A 16,827-nucleotide genomic window follows, 5' to 3' on the forward strand; every position below is an offset into this window, starting at 1 on the left:
TTTTGAGTTTTGAAGATCCAATAAAATCCATTAAACACGGAATTCCTATCGAAAACAATAGAGATAGAAACAATAGAAAAAATAGACAAGACTAGATTTTAATGATAATTGTGCACCAAACAGGGCGGTTATTAAAATAAAGCTCAAAGTGAGCCATGTGGTCGTCTTTGTACTCTCAGGACTTATAAGGAGGGCGAAGGCGTTCCCCGTGTCCTGCAAGACGAATAGATTCTGGGAAAAAGGTGAACACCAGGGGCGTGTGTTCGAGCCCCTGTATGTGTGTGTGTGTGTGTGTGTGTGTGGCGAGTTTTTTAGCGTGTTGGTGCTCGACCATCTTTAAAAAGCTCTTGTGTCTGGCTGAATAGAAGGAAGTGGCTCTGACTTCCCCAGGAAATGGGAAGAGGAAACCCCGGGGCTTCGACCTCTTTTGGCTGCACTGGAACCACAAGACGACCACAACGACGACGACGGAGAGAAAGAAGAAGAAGAAGAAGAAGAAGGTCGAGACAGAAAGAGAGAGAGATATTCTCCAGCAGACTGGACACAAAGACGTGAGACATATTCTGGTCGCTGGGTTTTGTGTTTTTGGAGATGAAGTTTCTCCTCGCGGCGCTCGGTGCTCTGCTCTGCTGCTCGCTGTCCTCCCAAACACTGGATCCCACGGGGAGGAACGTCTGCCACGACGTCAGGTACAACTTCACCCTCACTCGCACACCGGTGACTGGTTTGGATTTTCAAAATAAGAGGCCAGTATGAGGACTCTTCTGGTGACTAACTGTAGCTCCTTTGAGCAAAAAGGAGCCGAGCGGGACAGCTCCTCTGACTACGGGCCACATCGGGGTATCTTCTTCTCCTTTCAATTGGTTTCTCTTTAACTGGATTATAATCTGTGTTCAGGCTCCCCTCCACCTCGGCGTGCTGCGCCGGGTGGCGTCGAGACGGAGACGAGTGCTCCGTCCGTGAGTTTAACCCTGAGCCGACTGAAGCGAGAATTATTATACGTGCAATTAATGTCTCTTTTGTTGCCCTGGTGTTTCATTCACTGGTCTGTGTGTGTGTGTCTGTGTGTGTGTGTCTGTGTGTGTCTCTGTGTATGTGTGTGTGTCTGTGTGTGTGTCTGCGTTTGTGAATCTGTGTGTGTGTCTCTGTGTGTGTGTGTGTGTGTCTGTGTGTGTCTCTGTGTGTGTGTGTGTGTGTATGTGTGTGTGTCTGCGTTTGTGAATCTGTGTGTGTGTCTGTGTGTGTGTGTGTGTCTGCGTTTGTGTATCTGTGTGTGTGTCTCTGTGTGTGTGTATGTGTGTGTGTCTGCATTTGTGAATCTCTGTGTGTGTGTGTCTGTGTGTGTCTCTGTGTGTGTGTGTGTCTGCGTTTGTTTATCTGTGTGTCTGTGTGTGTGCGTGTGTCTGTGTGTGTGTCTGCATTTGTGTATCTGTGTATGTGTGTCTGTGTGTGTGGTTGTCTGTGTGTATGTCTGTGCTTGTGTGTGTGTCTGTGTGTGTCTGTGTGTGTACGTGTCTCTGTGTGTCTGTGTGTGTGTGTCTGTGTGTGTGTGTGTGTGTGTGTGTAGCCGTGTGTGAGGGAGAGCAGGCCTGCCTGAAGGAGGAGGTGTGTGTGTACCCAGCAGTGTGTCGCTGCCCTCCTGGTTACTACGGCGCTCACTGTAAAACACGTGAGTTACGCAACAGCAGAAATGTGTGTTTTGATTCACAAATCAAAATAAACAAAAATAAATACAAAATAAATATAAGTAAATTAAAATAAATTAAATAAAAATAAAAATAAATAAAAATAAAAGATAGGCTCCAATGGTTTAAAAGTGTCGTGTAAATAAGTAGGAGTATGATGTGCGTCCTCCGTGACCACCAGGCTGCCCCCCTGAGTTCTGGGCCCCAGACTGCCGCCGGGTGTGTCCGTGCCACCCCCACGGCCAGTGTCACCCCGTCACCGGCGAGTGCACCTGCAACCCCAACCGCTGGGGCGCGCTCTGCCAGCACGCCTGCAAGTGCGCCCGGCACGGCCGCTGCCACCCGGTCCACGGCAACTGCAGCTGCGACGAGGGCTGGTGGACGCCCACCTGCTCCAAGCCGTGCCAGTGCGTCGCCGGCGGCTCGGCGGGGCCCGGCTGCGACCAGCTGACGGGCCGCTGTCAGTGCCGGCGGGGCCACTGGGGGCTCAAGTGTCCCGCCGCGTGCAACTGCTACCTGTCGCCGTGCAACCAGCGCACCGGTGTGTGCGACTGCGAGTCCATCTGGTGGGGGCCGAGCTGCGACCGGCGGTGCAACTGCGACCTGCAGCACAGCAGCTGCGACGCGGCCGGCGGCCGCTGCCTGTGCCACCCGGGCCACCAGGGCGCCTTCTGCAACCAGCCCTGCGAGGCCGGGAAGTACGGCAGCGGCTGTCAAATGAGGTGCGTGTGCTTATGGATGCATTTGTTTAAATATATGTGTTACAGCCTTCAGCCCACAAAGAATGTTGCTTTTTTTGTGATGTCATTAAATTAGTTATTTATAACTAACATGCTACATATGTGCATTAGTTCTGGTTTGTATGTTTTCCTTTGAATCCTACAAACGCCCCTGTGACCCTCTCTTTCTCTCTCTGTCTCTCTCTCTCTCCCTCCCTCCTTCCTCTCTCCCTCCCTCTCCCTCTTTATCTCTCTCTCCGTCTCTCTCTCTCCCTCCCTCCCTCATCTCTCCCTCCTTCCTCTCTCTCCCTCCCTCATCTCTCCCTCTCTCTCCCTCTCTCTCCCTCCTTCCTCTCTCTCTCTCCCTCTCTCTCCCTCCTCTCTCTCCCTCCTTCTTCTCTCTCCCTCCTTCCTCTCTCTCCCTCCTTCTCTCTCCCTCCCTCTCTCATCTCTCTCTCCTTCCTCTCTCTCGCCCTCCCTCCCTCATCCCTCCCTCTCCTTCCTTCCTCTCTCCCTCCCTATATATCTCTCTCTCCCCCTCCTTCCTCTCCCTCTCTTTCTTTGTCTCTCTCTCCCCCCCCCCCCTCTCTCTCTCTCCCTGCCTCCCTCTCTCTCTCTCTCCCTGCCTCCCTCTCTCTCTCTCTCCCTCCTTCCTCTCTCCCTCTCCCTCCCTATCTCTCTCTCCCTCCTCCTTCCTCTCCCCCTCTCTCTCTCTCCCCCCCCTCTCTCTCTCAGCTGTGGTTTCTGTAAAGACGGCCGGCTCTGCTCCGACACCGACGGCGCCTGCGACGCCTGCGAGTCCGGCTGGAACGGCACGCGGTGCGACCGGCCGTGTCCGTCCGGTTCCCACGGAGACGGCTGCCGGGAGGCGTGTCCTCGCTGCAGGGACAACGAGCCGTGTGACCCCAAAACCGGGAGATGCTGGAGGTGTGACCCCGGATGGACCGGACACAGGTGTGCACGAGCGCCTTGGATCACGTGGCGCTTATAAGTCACGGTGAAGCTTTCCGGATCAGTTGTGGATTTTTTCTTAAAAGTATGCAGTGGAAGAAAATAACTCGTAACATTAAAGTAAATTGCAGTTTATAGTTAATGTGCCTATAATAATACATGCAAAGCCAAGGGTGTGGTATGCAGCCCATGGTGATGGTGAAAGTATAGCCAGCGCTACAGTGTGTACTTTATCTGGACTGTACAATGAGTGTGATGAAGATGAAGACCGGAAAGAAAAGTATTTATCAAATGTGCTTTAAATGCATTTTTTTCAATGCTAATTTTAAGCACATACATTTTGAAATATTAAAAAAACATGTTTTAAAACAAAGTTTAAAGAAGTACATTTAAGTAATTGCACAGAATTTACACTTGAAGTATATTTTTCTAATAATATATTTTCTTGAAAGTATATACTACAGTACAATTATTTCAAAAGTGTGTTAAAAGTTGAATTTTTTAAAGAGGTGAAAGTGTGACTTTAGTATACTTGGAAAGTACATTTCTTTGATAGTATATTTAAAATGTACTATTGACATTTTAAGTATATTTTAAATACATAAAAGTATATATATTTTTACGCCTGGAGCAATATTCACAAAAAAACAAAGTAAATCAGTTTAAATTGTGACATCAGTGTGCAATGCTTATCGGTGCACCTGGTCGTGGCTCCCTGTCCACAGGTGTGAGGTCACCTGCTCCAACAGGACGTTCGGAGATGCCTGCGGCTCCATGTGCGGCCCTTGTTTCCATGGCGACTGCCATCACGTGACAGGAAGATGCGTCTGTGAGCCGGGCTTTCAGGGAGAGAGGTGAGAGGGAAGTGCAGCAATTCTAAATTCCAGATGTCATTCCGGTTTATTTTCACTGTCCACTAAAATAGATGATCTATATTTTTGTTGCTGTGGTGATGTCATCGCATGACGTTTAGTTTTGTGTCCCCCCAGTTGCAACAGCAGCTGCTCCGCCTTGCAGTTCGGCCTCAACTGTTCCTCAGCCTGCGACTGCAGTGAAGGGCACAGCTGCAACCCGGTGACCGGCGTCTGCCCCCACAGTACGTCCAGTAACACCTGTGTGTGAACGAGAGTGTATAGACTAGTGTGTATAGTGTGTATGGACTAGTGTGTATGAACGAGTGTGTATGGACTAGTGTGTATGAACTATGAACTCGTGTGTATGAACTAGTGTGTATGAACTATGAACTAGTGTGTATGACCTAGTGTGTATGGACTAGTGTGTATGAACTATGAACTAGTGTGTGTGAACTAGTGTGTATGAACTAGTGTGTATGAACTATGAACTAGTGTGTGTGAACTAGTGTGTATGACCTAGTGTGTATGAACTATGAACTAGTGTGTATGAACTAGTGTGTATGAACTAGTGTGTATGAACTAGTGTGTATGAACTATGAACTAGTGTGTGTGAACTAGTGTGTATGAACTATGAACTAGTGTGTGTGAACTAGTGTGTATGAACTAGTGTGTATGAACTATAAACTAGTGTGTATGAACTATGAACTAGTGTGTGTGAACTAGTGTGTATGACCTAGTGTGTATGAACTAGTGTGTATGAACTATGAACTAGTGTGTGTGAACTAGTGTGTATGACCTAGTGTGTATGAACTATGAACTAGTGTGTATGAACTAGTGTGTATGAACTAGTGTGTGTGAACTAGTGTGTATGACCTAGTGTGTATGAACTAGTGTGTATGAACTATGAACTAGTGTGTGTGAACTAGTGTGTATGAACTAGTGTGTATGAACTATGAACTAGTGTGTGTGAACTAGTGTGTATGAACTAGTGTGTATGAACTATAAACTAGTGTGTATGAACTATGAACTAGTGTGTATGAACTATGAACTAGTGTGTGTGAACTAGTGTGTATGACCTAGTGTGTATGAACTAGTGTGTATGAACTATAAACTAGTGTGTATGAACTAGTGTGTGTGAACTAGTGTGTATGACCTAGTGTGTGTGAACTATAAACTAGTGTGTATGAACTATGAACTAGTGTGTATGACCTAGTGTGTATGAACTATGAACTAGTGTGTGTGAACTAGTGTGTATGACCTAGTGTGTATGGACTAGTGTGTATGAACTATAAACTAGTGTGTATGAACTATGAACTAGTGTGTGTGAACTAGTGTGTATGACCTAGTGTGTATGTGTGTATGAACTATGAACTAGTGTGTATGAACTATAAACTAGTGTGTATGAACTATGAACTAGTGTGTGTGAACTAGTGTGTATGACCTAGTGTGTATGAACTAGTGTGTATGAACTATGAACTAGTGTGTGTGAACTAGTGTGTATGAACTAGTGTGTATGAACTGTGTATGAACTAGTGTGTATGAACTATGAACTAGTGTGTGTGAACTAGTGTGTATGAACTAGTGTGTATGAACTATGAACTAGTGTGTGTGAACTAGTGTGTATGAACTAGTGTGTATGAACTATGAACTAGTGTGTATGAACTAGTGTATGAACTATGAACTAGTGTGTGTGAACTAGTGTGTATGAACTAGTGTGTATGAACTATGAACTAGTGTGTATGAACTAGTGTGTATGAACTATGAACTAGTGTGTGAACTAGTGTGTATGACCTAGTGTGTATGAACTAGTGTGTATGAACTATAAACTAGTGTGAACTATGAACTAGTGTGTGTGAACTAGTGTGTATGACCTAGTGTGTATGGACTAGTGTGTATGAACTATAAACTAGTGTGTATGAACTATGAACTAGTGTGTGTGAACTAGTGTGTATGACCTAGTGTGTATGGACTAGTGTGTATGAACTAGTGTGTATGAACTATGAACTAGTGTGTGTGAACTAGTGTGTATGACCTAGTGTGTATGAACTAGTGTGTATGAACTAGTGTGTGAACTAGTGTGTATGAACTAGTGTGTATGAACTAGTGTGTATGAACTATGAACTAGTGTGTATGAACTATGAACTAGTGTGTATGAACTAGTGTGTATGAACTATGAACTAGTGTGTATGGACTAGTGTGTATGAACTAGTGTGTATGAACTAGTATGTATTAAGTGTGTATTAACTAGTAATCATGAACATCTTATCCTGAACTTAAAGTATTTTACGATCTTTTCTTGAACCTAACAACAAAATGTATGATCTTTTCTTGAAACCTAACTAATTATTAATATTTTATATCAAATTCATGAAATAAAGATTTAAAAAACAAAGTAAATAGATAATTCCCCACCACCCAAATAAAGAAAGAAAAAAGTTGATGCATAGGACGATGACACCGTGCATCATTTAGAGCTCCAAAAAGTTACAGGCATCAGCTGTTTCTAGATGTGTGTGCGTGCGTGTGCGTGTGCGTGTGTGTGTGTGTGTGTGTGCCTCTATCAGGTGGCAGAGCTGCTGTCCTCGCAGGTGTGCTGGTCCCTCTGCTGCTGCTGCTGCTGGCTGTGCTCTGCTGCTGCTTGTGTTGTGGAGGAGGTCCCGTGGACGGCAAAGACAGGCGAGTCTCTCGCTTCCGTCTCACGCCTCACGTCACTTTGATTTAGAAAAGAACGGAGACTTATTTATGCGACAACACTTTCATAATTATTCCGTGACGTGGCGTCTGTGATATCATCATCTGCATTTTAAATGGTGCTAAAGTGTGAATTTCGTACAATACGAACCTTCTTCCGTCTCCCAGGGCGACCGCGGCCGACGTAGGCCGGGCGGCTCGGATGAAATATCACGTCTACGGCGTCCTGGCTAACATCGGCGCCGCCATCCCCTGTATCTCTGATTGGTCCTCCGGCCTCCCTCGTGTCACTGGTCAGTTCCTGCAGTGGAATGCGGCGTGATGTAACGATGACGCGTAATTTAAACAACTAAAGTTGCACATATACGCAAGAACAATATTTCAAATTTGATTTTTGGAGGATTCCCTGTGAATAACCTTTTCTCCCAAAGAGCGTGGTTATTAAGACACATTCCTGTGCTATTAAACTTTTACTTTCTGGAGGAATTGAAGTAATAGTTAGGTGACTTGCTAAAGTGTCGGGCACCAGAAGGGTCGCCTCTTTTTCAGGGGACCGGTCCTTAGCTGATGTTTAAATAACTTCCTGAGAAAGAAATTAATTAGAAAGATTTATTTGAAAGATATATCTCTTCAGTATTTAAGAAAGACAATGGAGCAAAAACTGGTTATTTTATATATATATATATATAATCCAAAAATATATAATATAATAATAATATATTATTTTAATAATAACATATTATTATAATAATATATAATAATATATATAATTTATATATAATATAAGAATATATCATAATTATAAATATATATATATATTAGTGCAAAATAAGAAAAAAATGCATCTTCAGAAAACCTTTTAATAGAGAATGACATTATCTTTTTTGAAATTAATCTATTTTTCATGTCACACACACACACACACACACAGTGTCTCACCATGACCCGGAGCTGACGTTCAACCACAGCTTCATCGAGCCTCCTTCCTGTGGCTGGGTGACCGAGGGCTCGTCCTTCGACAGCGACGAGGAGGAGGAGGAAGAGGCGCTCTACAGCATCCCTCCGAGAGAAGGTAGAATCACGGAATTTAAACTACACTCGCGTCGCTGTCCCTGCAAACCCTCTCCGTCCGCCTCTTCTCACGGCCTCTGGACCTCTTTCCGTCCCCCTCAGGCATCGCGGCGGTGGCGGGCGGCGAGTTCCACGAGATGAGCTCCAAGTGCAACATGTTCTTGGACCCGTGCGGCTTCAGCAGCGAGGACATCGCCTCGCCCTTCAGCATCCCGCGCACCTCCAGCATCGCCAAGTCCAATCGGCCGGCCGTCTCCTTCGCCGAGGGCACCCGCTTCAGCCCCAAAGAGAGGCGCGGCTCGGCCCAGGACCCCAAGTCCCCGTGGGGGGTCTCGGTGCTGTCCGCCCTGCAAGGTCAGGAGAGTGCGGCCGGGGAGGAGGACGGAGGGGAGAGCGAGGAGGGGGACGATGGCGTCGGCGCGCAGGCGGCGGCCAATCGGGACGGAGGCTGTGAGCCGGGCGACCAGGAAGTAGACGGGACCCCTTCCGGGGTCGCCCCGCTCGTCCCCGGGGCGTCGGGGCGACGGCGAGCGGCGTCCAACGCTCATAAAGGTGGCCAGCCGCCGCCGGCCGACGCCCAGGCGGGGGTCTTAAATAAGCTCACCACGGTGTACGTGACGGTGGGCGAGGCGGGTAAACCCGCCTCGAAGGCGGAGACGAGCTCCGAGGGGCCGGTTCAAGCCATGCTGCGGCGAATCGGAAGCCTCCAGAGACAAAGGGAGCAGGAGACGGGCAAGGCCAAGCCCAAAGGAGCCGAAGGGATCGCCAAGCCGCCGCGGAGGAAGCTCGGGGATCGGGCGAGCGTGTGGGAGGAGGGAGGCCCGCCCGGAGGGGAGGTGGGCATATGTAAGCCAATCAGGAGGAAGCACGACGCGGACGCCGCCGCGAAGAGGCCTCCGTCGTTGGTTTTGTTGAGCGTGCCGGAGGCGGGGTCAGATCTGAGGAGCGAGAGCGGTGGACCCGGGACGGGCAAAACCGAGGGCACCTACCTGACCGTGGGACCCGCTGTGAGTCTCACCGAGGTGGTCGGTGTGGATGATGAACCCTGCTATGAAAATGTCATATTTACACACTCGTAACCTCAGAAACTGCTGAGTCAGCAGGTAACTGCATATGTATCACTCTGCAGTTATAAAGTTACAGGAACAGAGGATTTATTTTGGTGTTATTTGTTACGCAATGCACAGCTTGTACATCGATGCCTACTTACTTCACCTTTTAGATTAAATTCTACAGGACAGAATGTAAACACATGACATTTATATTTAAGATCGAAATTTCCCCATGTTGTATGAACTGTATACAAACAAAGTACTGTGATATATATATATATATATATCTTTTCTTTTTTAATATATATCTTTTTTTCGTTGTTAGTTATATATATATATTATATAAATATATCTTTTTTTTCTTTGTTATATATTTATATATATATATATATATTTTTTCTTTTCTTTGTTAGGTATATATATATATATTAATGTCTGCTTCTGGACTTTATAACAGATAAAAAGACATGACAACATCTGCGTCTCAAAGCATCATGAAGTGAGTTCTTGATCACGGTTGTTTTTACTTATCATGGATACAAGTACAAGACAGACAGTAACCGGTTGTGAACATGCAATCAAAGGCGACTCGCTCTGTAACACAGTACATCGTTTAAACATTTATGTATTTATTGTAGTATTATATGTTCCTCTCTGGAGTCGTAAATAATGTTTCTATGATTACGATCGGTCAAAGTCCCGCCTGCCGCTGACCTCTGACCTCTGCTGAGTCACATGTTGAGTAAAACACTTTAGCAATTATAATGTCCGGATTTTCTTTTTTCTCATAACTGATAATCTGTAAATGTTTCTGAGCCTTTGATGAATTATTATTATTATAAACCCTGCTATATTTTGTTTTCCCCCGTATATATGCTTCTAATTATTAAAGGGAAAATAAAAATGTTGATATATATATATATGTTTATATATACATATAAATAAATATATATATATAAATAATATATATGTATGTATAATATAATATATATATATTCTAAATATATAATTAGATTTATATATATAACTATATTATATATATATATATATATGTATAAATGTGGCCGTTAAATTCCATTTAAATGTCTTCTACGCCTACTCATATCATTATATAGTTGTGTTTAATTTAGCAGGTCAGCTGATGTTAAGACAAGAGAAGTTTCATCAAGTTGAACTTTGACCCCGTTGAGGCCGAGCAGCAGTGTGTGGACTTTGATTGATGAACATTTGCCAAATAACCAGCAGTTATTCCTGCTGAGCCGGCGTGTTATACGTTCAACAGACAGCACGGCCGGCTCGGGGTAAAATTAAATTAACTTCAAGTCCAAATGAACATATAAAAATAACCTCAGAGGTTAAAAACTACTTTTCTGCCCCGGTGGCGTCTGAACATCCGAACCAGTACTTGGCGATGGACCTGGGATACGGAGGCGTGGCGAGGTCCACCTTCTTGGTCTTGAGGTCGACTCGGTAGTACGTCGCTGGAAAACACACAGAAACAACAATAAGGTTGTATATCTGGAGCAGCTCGTCGTTACGTTGTGTGAAGAAACTCTCAACAGGCATCAAAACACAATCGCAAGGACCCCTCTGGGCTGGACTTTGCTCTGCCAGATTAAAAACACCGATGCTGACTTGATTTGACGATAAAAACATAAAGATTTACTGACGTCAGACTGTTTTTTTTATATGTTTGTGTTGTTCTTTACCCTTTTCTTTCTCCCTTCCCTTTGTATTGTATCCTTAAAGTCCGGTCTTGTTAACTTGTGCAATTAAAATGAATATATATATGAAGAAAAGAGAATGTTTAAACCCAAAATTGCACTAAAACAGGCATAAAAACACCAGAACTGCAGTGATCAGGCATCTGATTCTGTGTCATGTGGTCTGGTACTCATGTTAACTAGTTACCTTCGCATTGAAAATGCGGAAGGTTATGTTTTGATCGCCGTGTAGTTATTTATTTATTTATTTATTTGTATGCGTGTTATTCTCATCACAAAAAAAGTTTTTAACCGAATCTCATGAAATTTGGTGGGATGATTGGTTATTATCCGGGGACCAGTTGATTAGATTTTGGGATCAATCAGGTCAAAGGTCAAGGTCATGGAAAGGTCAACATCTTCTTTTTACCATAGCGCGGTCAATTTCTATCCAATTGTCATGAAACTAATGCCAAAATGTTCATAATTCAATGCCCAATCTTGTGATATGCGAAGGTATGCGCTCTACCGAGTGCCCATTCTAGTTATAATAAGTTTTCTGTGGCTATAAATTCGAGGTGGAATGAGTTTAAATGAGTTCCTGTCTGCCCTCAACATCTGATTCCACAAAGGTCGTCTTTCATCGGCCTGAAGAGAAAACTGAAACATGTTCCTGGGGTCAAACGGGTACCCTGACCCCTGACCCCTGACCCTTCAACTTAGATAAAACAATAGATATTCTGTTTTTTCTGATTATTATCAACCTGAATGGACCACGGATGAACCTGCATTACCTCCTTTGAAGAAATAGATGCTCTGGATGGGCAGAACCCCCTGGACGGACCCCCGGTCGCCTCTGGAGTCGTAGTGGCCCCCGTGGTTCTGACGGTGGCCATCTTGACGTCTGTGCTGGTCCCAGTCTTGATTCCACCGTCGTTCCCAGTCCCGCCCGAGCCTCTCTTGCATCTCCATCCTCCTCTCGGCCAACCTCAGACCCATCTCCATCCTCCTCTCCGCCAACCTCAGACCCATCTCCATCCCCCTCTCCGCATATTCCTGCCCCACGTTCGTCCCCCGCTCAGCCGCGGCCCCCCAGCCGGCGGGCGAGCGGCGTTGCCTCCTCCGAGCCCACTGCTGGTCCCACTGCTGTCCGTACTGCTGGTACTGGGGGTTCCCCTGATGGTTCCACTGCTGGTTCCACTGCTGGTTCCACTGCTGGCCTCGCTGTTGCCCCCCCTGCTGGTCGGGCCCGGTATCGTCGTGGCGTCTGGCGGGCCTCGCCGGAGGCACGTACATCCTGCCGGCCATGGCGGCGTCCACCGGAGCCCTCAGGCCCGTCCAGTCCCGGTCGATGAAGCGGTGTTTGTCGTGATGCTGAGGCGCTGACGGGAAAACACAAAACACACGAAGCTGTGCACACGCCCTCAAACAGATACACTGCATTACCCACAATGCACCGCACACACTCACAGCCAGAGAACAGCTCCAGGACGCCGCGCTCGTAGTTGTTGTAGTAGAGCTCGGTGTAGCGCCGGAACAGCGCGGACGGAGAACTCTCCGACATGCCGACGCACTCCGCGTGAGACGGCTGATGCAAGAACTCGTACGTGTGATACTGACCGCCTGTGGAGAACCACAAGAGGTCATGTTCTGCATGCACGCGCAGAAACATACGGGTTCTTCAATGGTTCTTTAGAAGGTGGTTCTGCGAAGAACAATCAACTACTGAAGAACCTTTTTGTTTGAGACACCTTCATAGGTTCTTTGAAGAACTCTTTAAGGAAATGGTTCTTTAAAGAACCCTGGTTTGAAAGGTTCTTTGTGGAACCAGATATGGTGCCTTAAAGAACCATGTTTTGAAGGTTCTCTGAGACACCTTTATAGGTTCTTTGAAGAACTCTTTAAGGAAATGGTTCTTTAGAGAACCCAGGTTTGGAATGTTCTTTGTGGAACAAGAAATGGTTCTTCTTTGGCATCACTCTGAAGAACCATTTTCGGTTCCAGATGCACCTTCATGGTTCTGTGTGTAGGATAAATATCTTCCACATTGTCACATAAAAATATTCTCATATTCAAATGTTTGTCTACCTTTGAAGAAGTAGACCTTCTCTCTTCCGTCGTGCCCGGGAGCCGGAAGAGCGAACGCCGCGTCCACGTGATCGGGAATTTTGTCGAAGCCCACGCTGATGTCTCGAGGATAGTCTTCATCCAGAACGCCGTTCTCAAACCTCCAGTACTTGTCTCCCTATTGAAGATTTGTTCAGACAATACATTATTATAATATATATACACTCCCGTTGAAAGGTTTGGGGTCACTTAGAAATATCCTTATTTTTCAAAGAAAAGTGAAGGATAACATTTAAAAATGTAGATAACATTAAATGAATCATAAATACTCTCTGTACATAGTTAATGTGTAGATGACTATTCTCTGGTGTTTAATGAAGTCTCTCCAGAGGTGTGAAGAGGCCCATCTCCAGTGTTCTAATGGTACATTATGTTATCGCCTTAGAAGACTAACAGAGGGGTATAAAACCCTTGATAACCCTTTTTATGCGAGCGCAGCTGAAAACAGTTATGCTGGTGAGAGAAGCTATAAAACTGACCTTCCTTTGAGCGACAAGTTTGAAGAACATTTATATTTACAATAAAAATCATTATTTCTAACCTTAATGTCTTGACTATATTTTAAATTAATTTTGCAATAATTTGATAAATAAAAGTGTGAGTTTTCATGGAAAACACCAAATTGTCTGGGTGACTCCAAACTTGTGAACAGTCGTGTGTATACAGTATGTTCTTACTCCCACCTTGAAGATGTAGGTCTTCCCCTGACAGTTGACGCGGGTGAAGGCGGCGTCGATCGGCCCGTCGATGCCCCACACGTCCTTTATGAGCTTTGGATAACCCGGAACCACTGACTTCTGGCCCAGTTGAAAAAAGTAGTCCCCTAAAAGATAAAAAAATAAACCCCATTCACAAAGATCGTACACCTCTTTGATCAAATGATGACGTCACTCACCCCTGAAAGCAAAAATGGAGCCATTCTTCTGTTGCATGAAGGAGTGAAAAGGCCTCCCGCTGCAGGCATCGGCGTCCGGGTCCTTCGGGCCTCCGGTGGTGACGGCGGCAGCTGTCGTCATGGGAACCGCGGTGGTCTCAGCTGCAGCGTCCCTTGTTGGGATGGGAATCGTCTCTGCAGGTGGGGCCGCCGTCTGGGCGACGGGGGTCTTCTGCGTCACGGGGGTGTTCCATATGGTTTCTATCCGTCGGGGGGGCTCGGTCATCTCTGGCGCTGGTTCTGGACGGCGAGGCCCAAAGTCTGGGACGGGCTGCGGCGTGGGCCGAGGCGGCGGAGCGGTACCTTCGAACACCTCGCCGCCTTCGTCGCCGTCGTCGTCCTCGGCAAACGTGTCCCCGCGAGCTGGAGGAGAGCGACAAGAAGAAGCGACGTCGGCGACGTCGTCTTTCAGAGCGTCGTTTTCATTTTTTTTTTGAGTTATCGCGAGCGGGGAGGTTTCTTACTCGTCACGCCGCAGGTGACCTCAAAGTCAAAGCAGCAGCTCCGGTAATATTTGCACATGGAGTCACACTGGCACTTCTTCAGGGAGCTGAAGCCGGTCTCACAGCGGCCCACACAGGACTCTGAGGAGGAGAGGGGGATATGAATTTACTCCTTTGAAGAATAAAGTTACGTTAAGACTTTTGATATCATGTCCATGGCGAAGGCTCATGGGATATGTTGTTCTTTATCATTATTACTATTTTATTAATTGTAACCGTCTTTGTATGTTAAATGCCGGTTTGTAATCACATTTGTAATTTAAAGATAATTGAAGTCATTAATTTAAAAAAAAGGCAATGAAAGTAATAGTTGCTCCTTTTTTTCTAGAATTTTATAGTTTTAAGTTCAATTTAAAATATTTTAAGTGTTAAAATAATCAGATTCTTATCATTAATATATCTTTTTGTAGCAGTCCATAGCGGAAACAATAGTCTACTTGTGTAGATAGGGCACCCAAATTGTTTTGCTTTTTTGTTAATTACTTGATGTTTGTATTCAGAATTGTAATTAAAAGATTATTCAATTTTTTTTTACGTCATTCATTTTAAAAAAAGGCATTAAATGTGATAGTTGCTCCTTTTTTCTACAATTTTATAGTTTTAAGTTTGAATACATTTAGATTTTTTTAGGCAACAACAAAACTTTTGAAGATTTCCCTATATTTCACAATTTGCAACCATTTATATACTTCAAATTTTAAATTAATTAAAAAATTGTTAAACTAATCCGATTCTTATTATTAATATAGTTTTGGTAGCAGTCCTAACGGAAACAATTGTCTTCTTGTGTAGATAGGGCACACTACGTGTTTTGTTGTTGTTGTTGTTTACTTGATGGAAGCATGTAACACCCAGATTAAAATGCCATACCTACCCGGTTTGTATTCATAATTGTAATTAATAGATTTTTCGATTTTTTTTTAAGTCAAAATTTTTTTTTAAAGCAATAAATGTGAAAGTTGCTCCTTTTTTTCGACAATTTTATAGTTTTAATTTTGAATAAATGTAGATTTTTTTGGACAACAACAAACCTTTTGAAGACATTCCTATTTTTCACTATTTTTCTACCATATTATAAACAATTTAGAAAATTGTTAAAATAACCAAAAATAATGAATTAATAATAGCCTTTGTGTTGCATGCCTTGTGAGTTTGTCTAAGAATGAGGATATTCACTATTCTCACTATTAAATGTTGGTGCACACATTGAAAAGAGTAATTATTGTTTAAAAACATTGTATATGTAATCTTATGTTTTTAGGTTTGTTTTATGACTGTCTGCCTCTCGGGACAACAGATGAAAAATAGCCTCTTGGCATATTTACAGAAATATTTTTATTAATGTGAACTGTCCCGTATCAAATAAACCAAAGTAAAAAAAAACAACTTATATTAATATTAGTTAGTAACAGACTTTAAAAGTAATGTTTTAATGTTGTTCTTACCGTCTGCAGCAAAGGTCGTCGCCAGCAGAGCCAGCAGCAGCGGTGCGGCCCTCATGTCGCCTCGGTGGTGAGCGAGGGCAGAATGAAGAAGTAACGACGGGCCGTGTGCTCCCGATCACTGGGAACACGGGTCAGTCACCCCCCCCCCCCCCTTGTTGACTTAACCTTATTTGTATGAAACTCTTTCTGCTCGAGCAAATAAACCGAGACGGGGAGAAAAGAGGGGGAAAGAAAACAGACGTTGACCTCTGACCCGGTGGATTCTGTATGTTTACTGCAATCTACGGGTTGTTTATCACAGAGAAGTGATTTTTTAAATTCTCGTAACGCAACATGAATGCATCGTAAACTACTCATTTAATCAGCACCTAACTAAAAATATCTTCTTAAATGTGAATATCTTCTGGTTTCTTTATTCTTTTGTGTCAGTAAAACTGAATATCTTTAGGATTTACTCAAAACACGATGAATGAAGACGCCATCTTGCCTGTTGGGATTCAACATTTTCCCAATGTTATGATATTTTATGGAGTCGATTAATCAAAACACCCATAGATAATGAAAATAATCGTTAGTCGCACCAACATATGCAACAACCGTCTGCTGTCTTATCTATTAGGCCTTCTCGCTTTCAGGACCAGACTGTGCATGTGTGTGTGTGTGTGTGAAGTCTAAGCAGTTTTATTTATCATACAGATATTTTCTTTCCATCAGAAGACTCTGCGATGACTTTGTGGACAGATCACAAACATCACAATCACAAATAACCTGTCAAATATGCAATATTCATTATTTTTTGAATCCATTACAAGTAGAAACAAACACCAAATCAAATCTGGCATCACTGACACCTTCCCAATGCCCTCCATTCTCCTCTGACCCCTCTTCAAGATGCCAGCACTGTCTCTAATCTCAGGAGCATTTCCCCTCCTGTCTCCTGTGTGACGACCCTCTGCCATTGGCTCGTGTCCCTGCAGGTGGGCGTGGCCAAGGGTCGTTAGAAGAGTGGAAACACCTGAGGTAATCAGCAGGATTAGCAACACCTGGGCTTCTTTCTGCATTTAGGAGTCTCTCTCTCCCCCCAATTTATCA

At 44.4% G+C, this 16,827-nt stretch overlaps 2 protein-coding genes across 2 annotated transcripts; one reads left to right on the plus strand and one right to left on the minus strand.

Moving 5' to 3' along the window:
- The first annotated feature begins 362 nt into the window (after positions 1-362).
- scarf1 (scavenger receptor class F, member 1) lies at positions 363-9,839 on the plus strand. The gene is made up of 11 exons (XM_056440972.1): positions 363-689; positions 898-959; positions 1,568-1,669; positions 1,867-2,407; positions 3,140-3,358; positions 4,081-4,209; positions 4,345-4,451; positions 6,774-6,885; positions 7,069-7,193; positions 7,832-7,972; positions 8,074-9,839. Exons 1-11 carry the CDS (start codon positions 592-594, stop codon positions 9,048-9,050), a joined length of 2,613 nt encoding a protein of 870 aa, XP_056296947.1. The 5' UTR covers positions 363-591; the 3' UTR covers positions 9,051-9,839.
- On the minus strand, positions 9,502-15,824 carry vtna (vitronectin a). The gene is made up of 8 exons (XM_056440974.1): positions 15,736-15,824; positions 14,252-14,371; positions 13,749-14,150; positions 13,537-13,676; positions 12,815-12,971; positions 12,197-12,349; positions 11,521-12,108; positions 9,502-10,504 (listed from the first exon to the last, which is right to left on the minus strand). The coding sequence occupies exons 1-8, from the start codon at positions 15,788-15,790 to the stop codon at positions 10,386-10,388; spliced, it is 1,734 nt and encodes a 577-aa protein (XP_056296949.1). The 5' UTR covers positions 15,791-15,824; the 3' UTR covers positions 9,502-10,385.
- Positions 15,825-16,827: the final 1,003 nt, after the last annotated feature.

This window comes from Pseudoliparis swirei, chromosome 20 (assembly GCF_029220125.1).
Source record: "Pseudoliparis swirei isolate HS2019 ecotype Mariana Trench chromosome 20, NWPU_hadal_v1, whole genome shotgun sequence".
Classification (NCBI taxonomy): Eukaryota; Metazoa; Chordata; class Actinopteri; order Perciformes; family Liparidae; genus Pseudoliparis; species Pseudoliparis swirei.

What these genes read in the sequence shown, in the direction of transcription:
- scarf1 (XM_056440972.1), top strand. Translation starts at nt 592, where the DNA reads ATGAAGTTTCTCCTCGCGGCGCTCGGTGCTCTGCTCTGCTGCTCGCTG. An exon ending in CGGCGCTCACTGTAAAACAC is followed by an intron (nt 1,670 to 1,866) that starts GTGAGTTACGCA and finishes CGTGACCACCAG; the next exon opens with GCTGCCCCCCTGAGTTCTGG. An exon ending in GGCAGCGGCTGTCAAATGAG is followed by an intron (nt 2,408 to 3,139) that starts GTGCGTGTGCTT and finishes TCTCTCTCTCAG; the next exon opens with CTGTGGTTTCTGTAAAGACG.
- vtna (XM_056440974.1), bottom strand. Translation starts at nt 15,790, where the DNA reads ATGAGGGCCGCACCGCTGCTGCTGGCTCTGCTGGCGACGACCTTTGCT. An exon ending in CTCCATTTTTGCTTTCAGGG is followed by an intron (nt 13,677 to 13,748) that starts GTGAGTGACGTC and finishes TTTATCTTTTAG; the next exon opens with GGGACTACTTTTTTCAACTG. An exon ending in GAAGGTCTACTTCTTCAAAG is followed by an intron (nt 12,350 to 12,814) that starts GTAGACAAACAT and finishes GGTTCTCCACAG; the next exon opens with GCGGTCAGTATCACACGTAC.